At 43.7% G+C, this 18,358-nt stretch overlaps 1 protein-coding gene across 7 annotated transcripts in view; it reads right to left on the reverse strand.

Moving 5' to 3' along the window:
* The window catches only part of SYTL5 (synaptotagmin like 5), a 187,050-nt gene that overhangs the window by 77,391 nt on the left and 91,301 nt on the right, over positions 1 to 18,358 (reverse strand). For 4 of the 7 annotated variants that reach the window (XM_058184448.1, XM_058184447.1, XM_058184445.1 and 1 more), the window contains exons 4-5: positions 17,267 to 17,382; positions 15,256 to 15,391 (exon numbers count right to left, since the gene is read on the reverse strand). The exons of 2 other annotated variants lie outside the window; for them this stretch is intronic. In XM_058184448.1, coding sequence (XP_058040431.1) covers positions 15,256 to 15,391; positions 17,267 to 17,382 — 252 coding nt within the window. The remainder of the gene's footprint in view (positions 1 to 15,255; positions 15,392 to 17,266; positions 17,383 to 18,358) is intronic. One more of the 7 variants, XM_058184451.1, reaches the window with a different exon arrangement.

The following is an 18,358-nucleotide window of genomic DNA, read 5'->3' on the forward strand; positions in this document are numbered from 1 at the left end:
CCCCTCCCCCCTCCCCCTTCACCCAATCCCCCAGACTTCCCAGAGCAATATACAGGGTATAATATCTAACAATCATAAGCTAGAATACACAAACTATCAATAGACTCCCATCCATCCCCTACAACCTTAACTCCCCTTCTCCATAGTAAAGAAAAAAAAAGAAAAAAAAGAAAAAAGAAAATATACAGTATATTCTATTCATTCATAGCTATTTGGTAGTTCTTAATCCAATATTTGTTTTAAAAATAATTGATCCATCTTCTCCTTTCCAATATACATCTTTCTTGTGGATAGTCTTTCTAGTATGCTGAGATTTCCGCCTTCTCCAGTAAGTTCATTGCTTTTACCATTCAGTCTTCAATGATAGGCAAATGTTCCATCTTCCAATATTGCGCTGCCAGTAATCTAGCTACTAATATTAAATTTAAAATCAACTTACGCCCTTAAACATTATCTTCTTCTTCAAAATATTTTGTATAATCCACCAAATTATATATCCACCAGATATAATAATACATAGTATCAGCCCAACCAGATCTCCAACATTTAAATTATAGTTTCAAATACATACACGCCAGTATTTAGAATCTGGATATCATCTCTAAGACATTTTACAAAATTTTCCTCTTAAATTTTTAACATATATAAACTTAACATTTAGCCCAATTTCCCGTTTTATCGTACAGTCCTTAACTAATTCCATTTCTTATTCTATTTTTATCAACACCTTATATAACCCCTAATCAATTTTTATCCAGAATAACTTAGTTTTTAACAAATCAACTTAATTAATTCCATTCCTTATTCTATTTTTATCAACCCCTTATATTCCCAAATCAAATAACATTACTACAAATACTTCTTCAAAATTTAAACACATGCACAATACTTTTTAAATATATTCAAAAATTTCAGTATGATTTACCCTTTCCCATAAAAAGAAACTCTTTTCGCTTTATATTGCTGCTGCTTTACTCTTTGTTCTTTTCGTTTAATATCTATTCGAATCAATCTTTGCTCATTTAAATCCTCTACTTTTTCCAGTGTTTCTTCTTCAGCAATTGCCATCCCAACTTTAAATTGTGTGTGCTTTACTTCCTTCTCCCATTTTCTTCTAATCTCTACTTCACTTCCCATCTTAAAGTCTAGCAGTGGTGGACTTCCAGCCTTTAATACATTGGTATAAAAATCTCTTGTGTTAAGATGATATTTTCCTCCTTTATAATTTACTGTTCGTCCAGCTGGAACATCCCATCTATACTGCATCTGACGATTTCTAAGTTCATCCACCAAGAAAGTAAACTCCTTTCTAGATCTTAACATTTTAGGAGGAATTTTTTTGAGCACTAATATCTCTTGTCCTGATATTTGAATTTTATTTTTATAAGATACTTGTAACATTTCATTCCGAATCCTCCTAGTTGTAAAATAGATAACAACCTCTCTTGGTAACTGTCTCTGTCTGGCAACCCAAGAATTAACACAATAAATTTTTTCAATTTGAGTTACAAATTTTGCTGGTTGTTCTCCAAATATACATGCAACGGCATCTGCAAAAATATCTTTTAGATTCTCGCGCTTATTTTCTTTGAGACCTCTCACTCTCAGGGCAAACTCCATCAATCTATATTGCAGCAAAACCAACTCTTCGTCTGCCCTGTTCATCTTTGTCTGGACCTCCTCTATTTTATTTTCCAAATTCACATTAGCTTGATTAATTTCTTCCACTCTTCCATCCAACTGAACCATGTAATCAAACAATCTTTGAAATACTGCCACCACATCTTCCCTTATATCCTTATTCCTAGTTTCAATAATGTCTTTTATTTGAGATATTTCCTCTTCAAGTTCCGTAAATTTTTGATCTATAACAGAGGTTTGAAAGTCTAGAGCTTCTTCTAAAAGACCTTTTAAAAATCCCTTCAAATCTTCTTGTAGCTGTTGCATTTGAACTGGCAAAATCCCAACATCCTTAATAATACCAAGCTTTGTTTTCTTAGAAGCCATTTTTCACTTTAATTTTATACCTTACAACCGTCTCAATAAGTTCAACAAATCTTCAAATCTTTTCATAAACTCTGTATTTGGGTTAGGTAAATCAATTCTATAGTCCTTCCACTTTTCACTTTAAAATCTCTTCATGTAAATGTAAAATCTGGCAAATTTAAGGAAGACTCAGAGCGCAACAATGTTAACAAAGACTTCCTTAAGTTTCACTTTCACAGCCTTTTAAGTGCAGGTGCCATTTCCTTTGTTCTTCTTAAATACAGTCTGGGAATGGAGTTCAGGTCTGGAACTTGCCATTGCCAGCACTCCTGTCATTACTCTGTCTGCTTTAATCAAATTAAATCTTCATCTTGAAGCAGAGGTGGTCATGGTGTTTTGTTCTGCTTAAAAGCAGAAATGTCCCGGATCCGGAGCACTGTTGGGCTTTCCAGGGAGCTTTCACCTTTCTAGCCCCAGAATTATTCCTGGGGCTTTTTGGGGAGCTCTACCAATTGTTCACCTTTCCCTCTTCTCCTGAGGGAAAGGTTTCCGAGCCGCCAGACAGATGATTTTTGCTGTCTGAGCGGCTCTACGGGATCGTGGGACTGGCGGTCTAAAAAGACTTTCTTCAACACCTATGGTGCCACCGGAAGATATTCGAAGATTTTTTAAAGATGTGGTACAGTGGTTCTGAGATGACATCTGCCGGCTTCTTTAGAACTCTGGGATGTAATCAGTCAGGTCCCAGTGATTTGTATTCATCAAGATCATCAAGTTCTCTTACTATTTTTTTGTTTATTTTAACTTTTATTTCTAGTCTGTCTTTTATAGTTATGTTTTTGGTAGGTTGGTGTTGTGGCTCCAGCCCCCCCCCCCCGGGGCCTGGCCCCCTGCCAGAAAGTGACTCAGAGAGTGAGGGGGAAGGGCCGTCGGGGTTCCCCTCTGCAGGGCCAGCCTCTTTGGCTCAGCTCCAGGAGCCAGAGGCAGGCCAGGTAGAGGAGGTGACGAAGCCTCTGTCTCCTGTCCCCCGCCCAGGCAATGCTTCCAGACCCAGCTGTGGACAATCTGTCCTTGTTAGATCCCCGGTTCCATAGACAAGAGAGTCGGGAACAACAGAAGAAGGGGTGGAGCAGGCCTAGAAAGTGCTGAGTCACGGAGCCACACCCCACAGGGTATAAAAGCAGGAGGGGCTGCTCTACTACTTCGTGACAGACAAACCAAACTGACTGGAGAAAACTTGAGCCGGACTATTTGACTGAGCATTTGGCTTGGATTGCTGTTTGTTCCTGACTTCCTGGTTGCTCCAGTAATGAGCTTCTGACACGCTGGCATCAAGGAAGATAAAGAAAACCTTGGCAGACACTCGCTGGTTTGCTGCCAGAGCTGATAGCTGCCGTGGACTAAATTGCCGGCTAATTGAGTCTGTTCACATGCCTCCCGGACTGAGGTGGGGGGACAGAACAGTTGGACTATAGTTTCTTTTTGTGTGAAGACAGATACAAAAAAATGAGATAAGCAGCTCTGCTTTCTCTCTGCTGCTTGTTACTTCCTTGCCGTCTTCTCTCTTTAGTGGACCGTTTCCTTGATTTTTTCTTGTTATTTATATGTTGGAAGATTTTTTAAAAATTATCTTCGACTTTTGTTGCAAGTCTTTGTTCATTATGAGCCTTTCCTTGCCTGACTTCGTCTGTGCAGATTCTGGCTATCTGCTGATATTCTGCCTTAGTTGTGTCTTTCCAATTTTTGTACTTGTCCTTTTTGTCTTTCAATTTGTTTGAGAGATCTTTGTGCAGCCATGCTGGTTTCTTCTTGGATTTCTTGTTTTTCTTTTTCAGTGGTATTGTGCTGATATGGGCTTTTATGATCATATTTTTCAGTTTCCCAAGATTTTTGAGTTGTTTTTCCCTTTAGGATTTTCATCCAAGGAATCTTTCCCAAGTTCTCTCTGAGATGGTTAAAATCAGCTCTTCTAAAAATCTAAGACTCTGGTATCATTATGTTCTATTGCTTATGGTTGCGTTATGTTGAATTCTAGTATGACACGGTCACTCTCACTCAAGGTTCCTGCAATTTCAACTCCCTCTATCACTTTTTCTGTTTGTAAGAATTAAGATCAGTATGGCTGTCCCTCTAATTCCCTCCTCTACCTTTTGGACAACAAAGTTGTCAGCTAGGTTGGTAAAGAACCTATTTGATTTCTTGATGCGGAGTCTTCTAATTGATGTCAGGGTAATTAAAGTCCCCCATTATTATTGTAGTGTGTTTCCTACATATATTTTTTAGTTGGTTAGCAAAAAGGACATCTGTTTTTTCTGCTTGATTGGGTGGTCTATAGCTGGGATGGCAAACCTATGGCACACAGAGTTCCAATTTTCCACTAACGGTTCACTTGAACTGGTGCAAACTGGCTAAATACCACCTCTGATGCGTGCACTGGAAACCTAAAGACCAGCTGGCTGGTGCACGCATGCGTGTGCCAGCCAGCTGGTCTTTGGGTTTCCAGCACTCCGGGGCATGAAACAGAACACAACAGAATACAAGTAGTTTTGTGTTAACAGAACACAAAACTACTTTTGCACCTAAATCCTTGACTTTTTTGCCTAGCTGCTTGTAATCACTCGATATTGTTTTCAAGTCCTTTTTCGTGTCATTCATCTCCTACTACTATGTAGTAGTAGAAAAGGGTAGTACCATATTTTTCAGAGTATAAGATGCACTTTTCTCCCCAAAAAAGGGTGAAAATCTGGGTGCATCTTATACTCTGAATGTAGCCCCACCCAGCCTCTCAAACGGCTGTTTCAGAGGCTGAAAAAAGCCTCCAAACAGAGCTTCAGAAAAAAAGCCTCCAACAGAGCTTCAGAAAAAAAGCAACTGAAACAAAGTTTCAGAGGCTTTTTTTCTGAAGCTCTGTTACTGAGGCTTTCAGAGGCAGAAAAAGGTTTTTCCTGAAACAGTGTTTCAGAAGTTTCAGAGGCAGAAAAAAAAGCTTCTGAAACCTCTGAAAAAAAGCAAGGCACAGAACTCACAACCAAGGAACCTGCTGCTAAAATTCACCTCTGGGAACAGCTGATTGGGGGTATTCCGGAGGCTGATCCACCTGCCAATCAGCTTTTTTCTTATTTTCTCCCCAAAAAACTAAGGTGCATTTTATACTCGGGTGCTTCTTATACTCCGAAAAATATGATAATTTGTAAGTTTTATTATTTTGGTTAGATTCTCAGCTACATCTTCATTTTTTGCTCCAGAGAGACAACATACCTCTCTGGATTGACTGTCTGGTCTACAGATGGCTGGTTCTGTTCCCTTGAAAATTGAATCCCTTATCAACAACACTTGCCTTTTTTTTCCTAGGGAGGTTTGGGGTATTTTTCTATCTATCACAGAAGCATTTGATGGTGCTATTTTTTAAGAGACATTTGATGATGCTTCTTTTCTATGTGTCTGCATGTTTTCTTCTAGGGAGAATCCATGAAATTGATTGCTTAGCACCAGTGGGGCTGCATCAGAGGTGGTTGGGTTGGACAAAAGTTTTGTACTAGGTTTGCGTGTTTTTCTATGAGTGACATGTTTATCTCTGTCTTCTTTTTCCTCTAAGGGGTCAATTCTTTTAGAAGTTGTTTGATCATTATTATGTTTAATGTGGGCATATTCTTTTTGCAAGGTTTGGGGTTTCTCATTTTGTAGGCTGAGTTTCAGAGTGGTTAGTATTTCCTCTAGACCCTTTACTTTTTCTTCTAGTAACTTGATTAGTTTACATTTAGTACGTATATAGTTTGGGTATTCTATGGGCACAAGTGTATACATAGAACATGTTTTGCAGATCACAATAGTATCAGTTTCTTTTTCCATGAGTGGATTTTTAAAAAATTGAAAATGAAAGTGTAGACAGTTTAACCACAGATTTTTAAAAGGGAAAAATGACCAATTTAGAATTTTGATATTCTAACAGATCATTTGGGAGGAGAAGTCTAGCTAAAAATTTAAAGTTCTAACAGTTAAAAATGTCTAGTTTAAGGATTTAAAGTTCTATAGTTCAAAATTGTCTAGTTAAAAAATTTAAAGTTCTAGCAGATCATTTAAACTGTCCAATTTTAAAATTGTCAGTGTTGAGTGGGTTTAAGTGCAAGGTTTATTCTTAATCTATAATGGAATATTCTATAATTATTCCTTTCCTCCCTTCTTTCTTGTGATCCTTTCCCTCCCTGCTTTCTTGTGGGCTTTATTTATCTCTTTCTTCTCTGTCTTTATATGTTTCATACTTGCTATTGTCCACTCACCTTTGATTATTATTTTTTTGCCCTTGTGTTTTGTGTTGTCTTTTTATCCTCTCTTCCTACTTGCTTTTCTCCTGCCACCACCGGGTATTCAGCTCTCCCTGCTTTTATTATTTCCTGGCATTCCCCACCCCCAGTCTGTTGGTCTGCTTCACTGTTGCTGGTCTGCTGTACTGCAATGCTCCACTGCCACCGACAGCCTCCGGTTCCACTGTTGCTCTACCATCGCTTTCCACACTGCTTTGTGTGTTGCTCTCAGGCTCTGTACTGCCCCTTGCTGCTGGCTCTCCTTTCTGCTGCGCTACCACTGCTCCTCAGCCATGTGGCTCTCATTTGCTAAACCATCATGCCGGTGTGCTGCTTCTCCCAGCAAACAGGACCACCTGGATTGCCTATAGTAATCGCCTCTTGTCTCCTCTCTACAGCCAGTTCTCCTCCCTGCTCTGCTCTCTCACCAGCTTGCCTTTTTGTTCTCTGCTGGTTGTTGCTTTGCCCTCAGTCGGCTTGCCTGCCTGCCCCACAGATGATTTTCTTCCCTGCTCCACAGCTGGCCCCACTTACTCACCAGCTTGCCTCCTTTTTCTCTGCTGGTTCATTTTGCCTCTCTGCTCACCTCACTTCAATGGGCCTCCAGGCTTTTGGATAGACCTCTCAGGTGCAGCTGGGCTTCTCTCAGCAAGCCAAGTTTGCTGTGAGTCGCTGCCCTTGGTGGCGTTTTCCTCCTATTTCTCCAATCTTTCCTCTCCTTTTCCTTCCTCCACTCTTTTTTCTTTTTCTATGATTTATCTTTCCCTCTTCTCCTTGCCTCCTATCGTTTATCTTAGTATAATAGCAACTTTTCTTCCTGAGATGTAACTATGATTCCTCTGTGGAAATTTCTAGAATGGCCTTGGACTGCATGTGAGAGGATAAAGGGATTAAATGACTGGAATTCTGCATATCTAGCTCACCAGAACGCTAGTGATATGAGCAGGATATTCTTCTAATTCTATGCTCTAAAGTCTTAAACTGACATAAGAGACTTTGTTATGTAGACTCAAACTACCGTATTTTTCAGAGTATAGATGCACCTTAGGTTTTTGGGGAGGAAATAAGAAAAAAGCTGATTGGCAGGTGGATTGGCCTCCTGGAATACCCCCAATCAGCTGTTCCCAGAGGTGAATTTTAGCAGCAGGTTCCTTGGTTGTGAGCTCTGTGCCTTGCTTTTTTTGGCTTTTTTTTCCTGCCTCTGAAACTCTGTTTCAGAAAAAACTTTTTTCTGCCTCTGAAAGCCTCCAAAGCAGAGCTTCAGAAAAAACGTCTCTGAAGTTCTGTTTGGGAGATTTTTTTCTGAAGCTCCGTTTGGGGCTTTATTTCTAAGCTCCGTTTGGGGCTTTTTTTCTGAAGCTCCATTTGGGGCTTTTTTTAGCCTCTAAAACCTCCATTTGAGAAGCTGGGCTACATTCGAAGTAAAAGACACACCCAGATTTTCACCCTCTTTTTTTGGGGGGAAAGGTGCATCTTATACTCCAAAAAATACGGTAATGTTACTTTGTGATTTTTATTTCCTTTATGCTGATTGTACTGTGAACTTCTGCATACTTACTTTTGGATTTCCCTACTTTTATTTCCTCTTAATTACTGTATTTTTTAATTTTTTAACAAAGGTTTACAATAATTGTATTAGTTCTAAATAGCAGATGAAACATCAATATTATTATTTTATCTTACTAACTGGCACTGTGGTCACTTTGGACATCAGAATCTGTGCTAATGCTTTTACCATCTTCTGCTTTCATATTTACAACTTCTTTAGTAGCTGCCTTAAGAACGTTTCTGTTGAATATAAACATAAACAATATGGTGGTAAAGCAAAATGAAGTACTACTATTTATATATTTCTTTGCTTGTTCTTAAAGACATTCATCAATAATTATCTGTACACTTTTGTAGCCTTTCCCAGTTTGAGGTCCTCCAAAAGAATTAGAGTATACTGTATTTTTCAGAGTATAAGACACTCTGGACTATAAGACGCACCTACCTTTTTTGGGGAGGAAAACAAGAAAAAAAATCTGCCTCTGCCTCCCAGCAATTTGCCTCCTTGCAACAAACAGCAAACAGCCTGCTTTAGTTTCATTTTCATTTTCATCACAGCCTGATTAGCACAAGAAAAAAATCTGCCTCCCAGCAAATTGCCTCCTTACAGCAGAGGCCCATGTGGCAATAGGCAATCGCAATCCCTGCAGCCTGAAACAGCTAAGGGTCGGGAGGCTGATCCAACCGACAATCAGCTGCTTGTGCTAATCAAGCTGTGCTGAAGCTGAAATGGGCTGTTTGCTGTTTGCTGCAAGGAGGTAAATTTCTGAGAGGCAGAGGCCAAAGGGTGGGGGCCGGCGGGTGGGCGGGGCTATATTCTGGGTATAAGACGCACCCAAATTCTTATACTCTTTTAGGGGGTGAAGTGTGTCTTATACACCAAAAAATATGGTAAATCCCACTAAATTTCTGGTCAGTACTAAGCTGGAGATAGTATATATTATATTTTTTGACAAACATTTTCTAGATCATATATATGCTTTACTCAAACTCTTAATGTAATACTGAATGAAAAATCATACGTGCACAAAATATCCCAAGGTTCATTTTCTTTACATTTTATTAAAGTATCTATATCTCTGCTGTCATAGTTAATTTTTCTTGCTACCTATGATTTCAAGATTTAATTGCAGCTATCTCAGTATAAGTAAGACAATTATTGCCAACATGGATGAATAAGATTAATATTTTTTTTCCAAAGAGTGAACTTCAAAACTTATATATTATTATTATTATTATTATTATTATTATTATTATTTATTAGATTTTTATACCGCCCTTCTCTCGAAGGACTCAGGGCAGTGTACAGCCAAAAGTAAAAACAAACAACACAATATACAATTTAAAATACAAATTAAAAAACTTATTTTATAATTGGCCTAAAAAACTTTAAAATATATAAAACTAAAACCTCATTAAAATTAATATTAAAAAATTTAAAATCGATAAAATTTAAAATCGATAAAATTTAAGCCAGCCCCGCACAAATGAAAAGATGTGTCTTCAGTTCGCGGCGGAAGGTCCGAAGGTCAGGTATTTGGCGTAAACCCGGGGGAAGCTCGTTCCAGAGTGTGGGAGCCCCCACAGAGAAGGACCTTCCCCTGGGGGCCGCCAGCCGACATTGCTTGGCGGACGGCACCCTGAGAAGTCCCTCTCTGTGAGAGTGTACGGGTCGGTAGGAGGCATGCGGTAACAGCAGGCGGTCCCGTAAGTACCCAGGCCCTAAGCCATGGAGCGCTTTGAAGGTAGTAACCAAGACCTTAAAGTACACTCGAAAGGCCACCGGTAGCCAGTGCAGTCTGCGCAGGAGCGGTGTTACATGGGAGCTACGCGTAGCCCCCTCTATCACCCGCGCAGCTGCATTCTGGACTAACTGAAGCCTCCGAGTGCACTTCAAGGGGAGCCCCATGTAGAGAGCATTACAATAATCCAAGCGAGAGGTAACGAGCGCATGAGTGACTGTGCACAAGGCATCCCGATCAAGGAAGGGGCGCAACTGGCAAACCAGGCGAACCTGGTGGAAGGCTCTCCTGGAGACGGCCGTCAAATGATCTTCAAACGACAGCCGTTCATCCAGGAGGACACCTAAGTTGCGCACCCTATCCTTTGGGGCCAATAACTCGCCTCCAACAGTCAGCCGCGGCTGCAGCTGACTGAATCGGGGTGCCGGCATCCACAGCCACTCCGTCTTGGAGGGATTAAGCTTGAGCCTGTTTCTCCCCATCCAGACCCGTATGGCTTCCAAACACCGGGACAGCACTTCGACAACTTCACTGGGGTGGCCCGGGGTGGAAAAGTACAGCTGGGTGTCATCAGCGTACAGCTGGTATCTCACCCCAAAGCCACTGATGATCTCACCCAACGGCTTCATGTAGATGTTGAACAGAAGGGGCGAGAGGATCGACCCCTGCGGCACCCCACAAGTGAGGCACCTCGCGGTCGACCTCTGCCCCCCTGTCAACACCGTCTGCGACCGGTCAGAGAGATAGGAGGAGAACCACTGATACATGGTGCCTCCCACTCCCAATCCCCCCAACTGGCGCAGCAAGATACCATTATTATTATTATTATTATTATTATTATTATTATTATTATTATTATTATTATTATTATTATTATTATTATTATTATTATTATTATTAAAATTTTTATACCGTCCTTCTCCCGAAGGACTCAGGGCGGTGTACAGCCAAAATAAAAACAAAATATATACAGTTAAAACAACATTTAAAAAAGCAAATTATAAAGGCTGATTATTAAAATTTAGATTTAAAAATTTAAAATAATTAAGAATACCCAATTAAAATTCAACACTAATTATGCCAGCCCCACTTTAATAAATAAATATGTTTTGAGCTCACGACGGAAGGTCCGAAGATCAGGCACTTGACGCAGGCCAGAGGGAAGTTCGTTCCAGAGCGTAACTGCCCCCACAGAGAAGGCCCTACTCCTGGGGGCCGCCAGCCGACACTGTTTGGCGGACGGCACCCTGAGGAGACCCTCTCTGTGGGAGCGTACGGGTCGGTGGGAGGCAAAGGGTAACAGCAGGCGGTCTCGTAAGTACCCGGGTCCTAAGCCATGGAGCGCTTTAAAGATAGTTACCAAAATCTTGAAGCGCACCCGAAAGACCACAGGAAGCCAGTGCAAGCTACGGAGCAGCGATGTCACATGGGAGCCACGAGCGGCTCCGTTACTACTCAGCGCAGCCGCATTCTGGACTAACTGCAGCCTCCGGTGCACCTCAAGGGCAGCCCCATGTAGAGAGCATTGCAATAATCCAGCCTAGACGTAACCAGAGCGTGAGTGACCGTGCATAAGGCATCCCGGTCAAGGAAGGACGAACTGGCGAACCAAGCGAACTTGGTAAAGGCCCTCCTGGCGACGGCCGCCAGATGTTCATCAAAAGACAGCCGTCCATCCAGGAGGACGCCCAAGTTGCAAACCACCTCCTTTGGGGCCACTAACTGCTTCAACAGTCAGCTGCGGATGCAGCTGACTGTACCGGGGTGCCCGCATCCACAGCCACTCCGTCTTGGAGGGATTGAGCTTGAGTCTGTTTCTCCCCATCCAGACCCGTACAGCTTCCAGGCACCGGGACAGCACTTGACCGCCGTTGGGGTGGTCCGGGGTGGAAAAGTACAGCTGAGCGGTTATCTGCCGATGCAATGAGGGTGGAAGCGTGGGAACGCCGCCTCCCTCATTGCCACTAGGTAGGTCCTAGTAAAGGACCTCACTAGTGTCCGATCAGCCTCGGAACAGCTAGACCTCCAAGTACTCTCTAGGCGTCTTCTCCGGCGTTTCATCTCTCTCAGCTCCTCGGAAAACCAGGGAGCCAATTGAGATCTACGCCGGGTCAGAGAGATAGGAGGAGAACCACTGATACATGGTGCCTCCACTCCCAATCCCTCCAACCGCGCAGCAGGATACCATGGTCGATGGTATCAAGGCCGCTGAGAGATCTAATAGGACCAAGGCAGAGGAACAACCCTGTCCCTGGCCCTCCAGAGGTCATCCACCAACGCGACCAAAGCCGTCTCCGTGCTATAACCGGGTCGGAAGCCGGACTGGAGCAGGTCTAGATAGACAGTTTCCTCCAGGTGCCGGGGAGCTGCCATGCAACCACCTCCTTTGGGGCCAATAACTCGCCTCCAACAGTCAGCTGCGGATGCAGCTGACTGTACCGGGATGCCGCATCCACAGCCACTCCGCCTTGGAGGGATTGAGCTTGAGTCTGTTTCTCCCCATCCAGACCCGTATGGCTTCCAAACACCGGGACAGCACTTGACCGCCGTTGGGGTGGTCCGGGGTGGAAAAGTACAGCTGAGCGGTTATCTGCCGATGCAATGAGGGTGGAAACGAGGAACGCCGCCTCCCTCATTGCCACTAGGTAGGTCCTAGTAAAGGACCTCACTAGTGTCCGATCAGCCTCGGAACAGCTAGACCTCCAAGTACTCTCTAGGCGTGTTCTTCCGGGGTTCATCTCTCTCAGCTCCTCGCAAAACCAGGGAGCCAATTGAGATCTACGCCGGGTCAGAGGCCGCAAAGGCATGACACGGTCCAAAGCCCCAGCCGCGGCCCGTTCCCAGGCCGCAACCAGTTCTTCAGTTGTGCCGTGGGTAAGATCCTCAGGAAACGGCCCAAGCTCCATCCGAACCTCTCCGGGTCCATCAGGTGCCTGGGACGGAACCAACGCATTGGCTCCGTCTCCCTGCGGTGGTGAGCAGCGGTCCGAAAGTCTAGGCGAAGAAGAAAATGATCTGACCATGACACTGGTTCTTTAACTATATCTCCTAAATCCAGATCATTAACCCACTGACCAGAGATAAAAACCATGGTCGATGGTATCAAAAGCCGCTGAGAGGTCTAATAGGACCAGGGCAGAGGAGTAACCCCTGTCCCTGGCCCTCCAGAGATCATCCACCAATGCGACCCAAGCTGTCTCCGTGCTGTATCCGGGTCAGAAGCCGGACTGGAACGGGTCTAGATAGACGGCTTCATCCAGGTATTGGGGTAGCTGTCGCGCCACAGCACTCTCTACAACCTTCGCAACGAAGCGAAGGTTGGAGACTGGACGATAATTACCCAAAATAGTTGGGTCCAGGGAGGGCTTCTTGAGGAGGGGCCACAGGGTCAAACTCATCCCAAACAGATTCGACAAGACGTGCCTCCTCTCCCTCGCTTGGATCATCCCAATTTCGGTCCAGACCATCCCAGAGCTGAGCGATTTTATCGTATAGATAACCGTTAAACTCCTCAGCTCGTCCCTGTAAGGGGTCATCCCATCCCTCTTGATGGAGGAGGGAACAGGTCACCCGAAACAGGACAGCCGGGCGGTTATCTGCCGATGCAATGAGGGTGGAAACGTAGGAACGCTTCGCCTCCCTCATTGCCACTAGGTAGGTCCTAGTAAAGGACCTCACTAGTGTCCGATCAGCCTCGGAACAGCTAGACCTCCAAGTACTCTCTAGGCGTCTTCTCCGGCGTTTCATCTCTCTCAGCTCCTCGGAAAACCAGGGAGCCAATTGAGATCTACGCCGGGTCAGAGGCCGCAAAGGCATGACACGGTCCAAAGCCCCAGCCGCGGCCCGTTCCCAGGCCGCAACCAGTTCTTCAGTCGTGCCGTGGGTAAGATCCTCAGGAAACGGCCCAAGCTCCATCCGGAACCTCTCCGGGTCCATCAGGTGCCTGGGACGGAACCAACGCATTGGCTCCGTCTCCCTGCGGTGGTGAGCAGCGGTCCGAAAGTCTAGGCGAAGAAGAAAATGATCTGACCATGACACTGGTTCTTTAACTATATCTCCTAAATCCAGATCATTAACCCACTGACCAGAGATAAAAACCATGGTCGATGGTATCAAAAGCCGCTGAGAGGTCTAATAGGACCAGGGCAGAGGAGTAACCCCTGTCCCTGGCCCTCCAGAGATCATCCACCAATGCGACCCAAGCTGTCTCCGTGCTGTATCCGGGTCAGAAGCCGGACTGGAACGGGTCTAGATAGACGGCTTCATCCAGGTATTGGGGTAGCTGTCGCGCCACAGCACTCTCTACAACCTTCGCAACGAAGCGAAGGTTGGAGACTGGACGATAATTACCCAAAATAGTTGGGTCCAGGGAGGGCTTCTTGAGGAGGGGCCACAGGGTCAAACTCATCCCAAACAGATTCGACAAGACGTGCCTCCTCTCCCTCGCTTGGATCATCCCAATTTCGGTCCAGACCATCCCAGAGCTGAGCGATTTTATCGTATAGATAACCACTAAACTCCTCGGCACGTCCCTGCAGAGGGTCATCCCGCACCTCCTGATGAAGGAGGGAGCGGGTCACCCGAAACAGGGCGGCCGGGCGGTTATCTGCCGACGCAATGAGGGTGGAGGCGTAGGAGCGCCTTGCCTCCCTCATTGCCACTAGGTAGGTCCTAGAATAGGACCTAACTAGTGTCCGATCAGCTTCGGAACGACTGGACCTCCAGGTGCTCTCTAGACGTCTTCTCCGGCGTTTCATCTCCCTCAGCCCCTCGGAGAACCAAGGGGCCGGACGAGATCTGCGCCGGGTCAGAGGCCGCAAAGGCACGACACGGTCCAAGGCCCCAGCCGCGGCCTGTTCCCAGGCCACAACTAGTTCCTCAGTCGTGCCATGGGCCAGATCCTCAGGGAATGGCCCAAGCTCCGTCAGGAACCTCTCGGGGTCCATCAGGCGCCTGGGACGGAACCAACGTATAGGTTCCGTCTCCCTGCAATGGTGGGTGGCGGTTCGGAAGTCTAGGCAAAGGAGAAAATGATCGGACCATGACATTGGTTCTGTTACTAAATCATCTAATTCCAGATCATTTAACCACTGTCCAGAGATATAAATCAGATCCAGCGTGCCTTCCCCCATGTGCGTAGGGCCATCATTTACTCGAATCAGGTCCGAGGCCGTCATGGAAGCCTGGAACTCCCGAGCTGCTGTCGATAACAAGCCAGCTGATGGCAGGTTGAAATCCCCCATGACTATAAGTCTAGTACCTCCAACAGCTCGGGCAGGGCTGTGGTCATGCAGCAAGGAGCCAGGTACGCGATCAACAAGCCCAACTGATTCCTATGGCCCCACCTCACATAGAGGGATTCACAGCCGGCAATCTGAGGAACAGTGGCCTCCCTCTTCCAATTTGGAAGAAACTATTTGTAAACTGAACATTTATATAAGAAAAATGAGAAATGCTAGATGAGAAAAAGTTAGTGTTTATGTTACTGAAATTCCTTTTTAAGTAAAATTTTACTTTCAATCATGTAAATAAAATGAAGATGACTATAATTTTTATGGAAAAGGTTTAAATGCTTATAACTGAATTATACTTAAGATTTGTAATTCATAATAAAAAAACTTTACTTTGTATTTTGGAATTATAGTAATATTTTACCATTTGATGAAAGAATACTTTACCCTATTTTCCTAGGCCCAGTGAGAACTAATTTTGTCCCACTTGTAAATGAAGCTAACATATCTTGCTTTGATGTATCCTCTAAGGTTTTTGGGGAATGATCTTTGGATCTGCCTTCTAATAGTTCAGAGGAACAATCTTAAAATGAAAGAAACAGATTACATTAGCAAAATGCCTACAAGCTGAAGAAAAATATCAAGCCAATTATTTCACAAATGTTACATATTCATTGAATAAGCTGGAACCACTGAAAGCAAAAGCATTCACAATTTCATGTTTTTATTAGGTATAGAGATAGATATATACCATTTTTCTGTTGTATGTATGTTGTAATACTTTGACCAACTAAAATAAATGAAAAAGTAGGGAGTGAGGGTGGGAAATAATTGCAAGAAAAGAGAGCTATGGAGTGTTGGTATTGACCTACTCCCCATAGAACCCTTTCATCATATGTCTATCAATAGAAGGCCAGAAAGAGGCAGAGAGTAGGTAGGACTATACAATAGGATATATATATTTCATAATATTAATCCCAAACCATTTAAGCTTTAAACGCAGTGATGGGATTCAAATAAGTTAACAACTGGTTTGCCCAGGTTCAAGTTTGCTGTTGTGGGAGGCATGGCCCAACTCCATCCTCCAGCTATGCTGCACAGGGGACAAGCCTTCCGCGTCAGCCAACCTGACCCTGGGCAAACGGTTGTTAAATTTCCACACTTTGCCAAAAGGCTGTTTCTTAGGGTGCTTGTCTGCACGTTGGTCTCATGGCTGTTTCAGCCTTCTGGACACAGTTCCTTTAAGAGGCAAGGTTTCTGAGGAACAAGGAGGGGGTTACCATAGAGACAAAGAGTTGATGAATTTGGGGGAAGTGGAGGAATACCCCCCTCTCCATGGAGCTGCGTGCAGGAGGTGTTGGTCAGTCTGCAGGCAAAAGTGAGAGGGGCAAGGAATTAAGTTGGTAGCATAATCGAAGCTGGGCCCAATGTAGGGGAGACTGCAAGTTTAGTTTGGCCAGGCAAATTATCACCACCACCACCCGCTATCCAAATGGATCCTGGGTGGTGTGCTGCAATGGAGAAATGGACAATGGAGCAGCTGGCACAAGGCAAGAGGAGGAGCAGGGAGAAGAAAGAGGGAAAGCGACCTTCTTCTTCCCTCGTGCAGGCCACTTCATTGTCCATTTCTCCATTGCAGCATTGTGAAGCGCCCAGGATCCACTTTGATAGTGGGGGGTGGGTAATTTAACAACCAGTTTTCCTGAACCAGTGTGAACCAGCTGAATCCCACCACTGTTGTAATACAGGAAGAGTATAATCATTGATAAATATCTATTTTTTGATACCAATCGCTCTGTGTGATTATTTTAATGCGGACTTACTCCATCTGATGCCTTCCAGATACATTAGAGCTACACCTTGCAAAATCCCCAGCCAATTCCATTTGGGAATTATAGTCCCAGCACATCTTGAACATATCAGATTGGATAAGGATAGTGCAATGTATATAAGAAACTATATTGTATGGATAACCTTATAAAGTGTACTGTCTTTGGTGAAATCTTCCTAGGTAAATGACATCAAAGTATTTTACCATGTAAGATAGAAAGTTAGTTTATTCTATATTAAGCCTGACTATATAATTTGCTTTGACTGGCAGCAGTTTTCCAAGATGTCATGAAATATATTCCCAGGTCTATATTTGCAATGTTATATAGTACTTGGCTTGAAGTATCTTATTTAGCTGATGGGATAAGAGACTAGCATTCTGTACTGTACTAATAATATATTTGGAACTCTCTCAATTAACTATGTTGTAAAAATGCAAAGAGTAATTCAGAAAGCAGCAATACTTTAAACAGTTTGGGGCAGCTGTGGTCCTCCAAAATTGCTCAGCTATTCTCCCTGTTTGCAATTTCCCACTGGCCATAAAACCTGGAGCTGTTGGGAGCCTGCAGCTCAGCAAAGCCCCCATACGTTTATTTGGATATACATACTTTGCTTTCCTGTTTTTTACCTGGAGCTTTGCGAAGAATAGACTGCTGAACAATATCAGTTCCAAGGAGCTTGGACTGCTTGAAGCGTTTTGCTCTCTCTTCAAAGAACCATTCACCTGTTACTACCCTAAGCTGCCTGTATTAAAAAAAGAGGAGTGAAGTCACTCTAACCATTAGTTGGCATTAATAGAATAACAAAGTTGGAAGGGACCTTGAAAGTCTTCTAGTCCAACCCCCTGCTCAAGCAGGAGATCCTATATCATTTCAGAGAAGTGACTGTCCAGTATTTTCTTAAAAGCCTCCAGTGATGGAGCACCCACAACTTCTGAAGTCATGCCATTCCACTGGTTAATTGTTCTCACTGTTAGGATAGTCACTTGGTCCTCTGGTTATTTCACCCATCCAAGACATTTGTGACTATTGCTTTAGAAATTATTAAGACAAACGACCACCACCCTATTTTTGGAAACAATACACCAAAAATTTGTGCCATTCATTACACTAAGCTACGTTTCATCAAATCCACTTTAAGAGGTCATTAATACCTGTTAATTATATGCAAATTATATGCATGTATATGCAAATATATGCAATTAAAAGAGTAAATAAAGGAAAGGATGTAGAAGAGTAGGCAGAGCTGGGGGCTGAGTTTAACATGTTACCATCTTAGAGTCTTTACGCTGCTACCAATGATCCAAGTCTAGACCCCCCCCTTGAATTCCTTTGACCCTTATCTAGTGCCAATTTAGTGCTGACTGTTAGTTGACTAGATTCTTGTTTATTGGTTTCAGTAAATCTTCTGTCCTGAAACTTAATGTATGGTCCTCATCCTTTGCAGTGTGGAGGACACAGATAAACCTCCAGGTGACCTTAATGATCCACTAAAAGAATGCAAATGACCAGCTGTCTGCAAGGAGTATAAATCCTTCCATTCCCCACCATCCAATCAGAGCTGAAGAAGCTTTTTGGAAGAGAAGTGAAATGTCTTCAAAGAAAAAACCAGAAAGGCAAAGCACTTTTGGGACAAAATTTTGCTGGTATGTTTCAGTCACCAATATCACCAACTCGCGCAAGTGGGGCTGCCAGTGCTGGCACCCGCCACGCTCACACAC

This window comes from Ahaetulla prasina, chromosome 5 (genome assembly GCF_028640845.1).
Source record: "Ahaetulla prasina isolate Xishuangbanna chromosome 5, ASM2864084v1, whole genome shotgun sequence".
NCBI classification, from domain to species: Eukaryota; Metazoa; Chordata; class Lepidosauria; order Squamata; family Colubridae; genus Ahaetulla; species Ahaetulla prasina.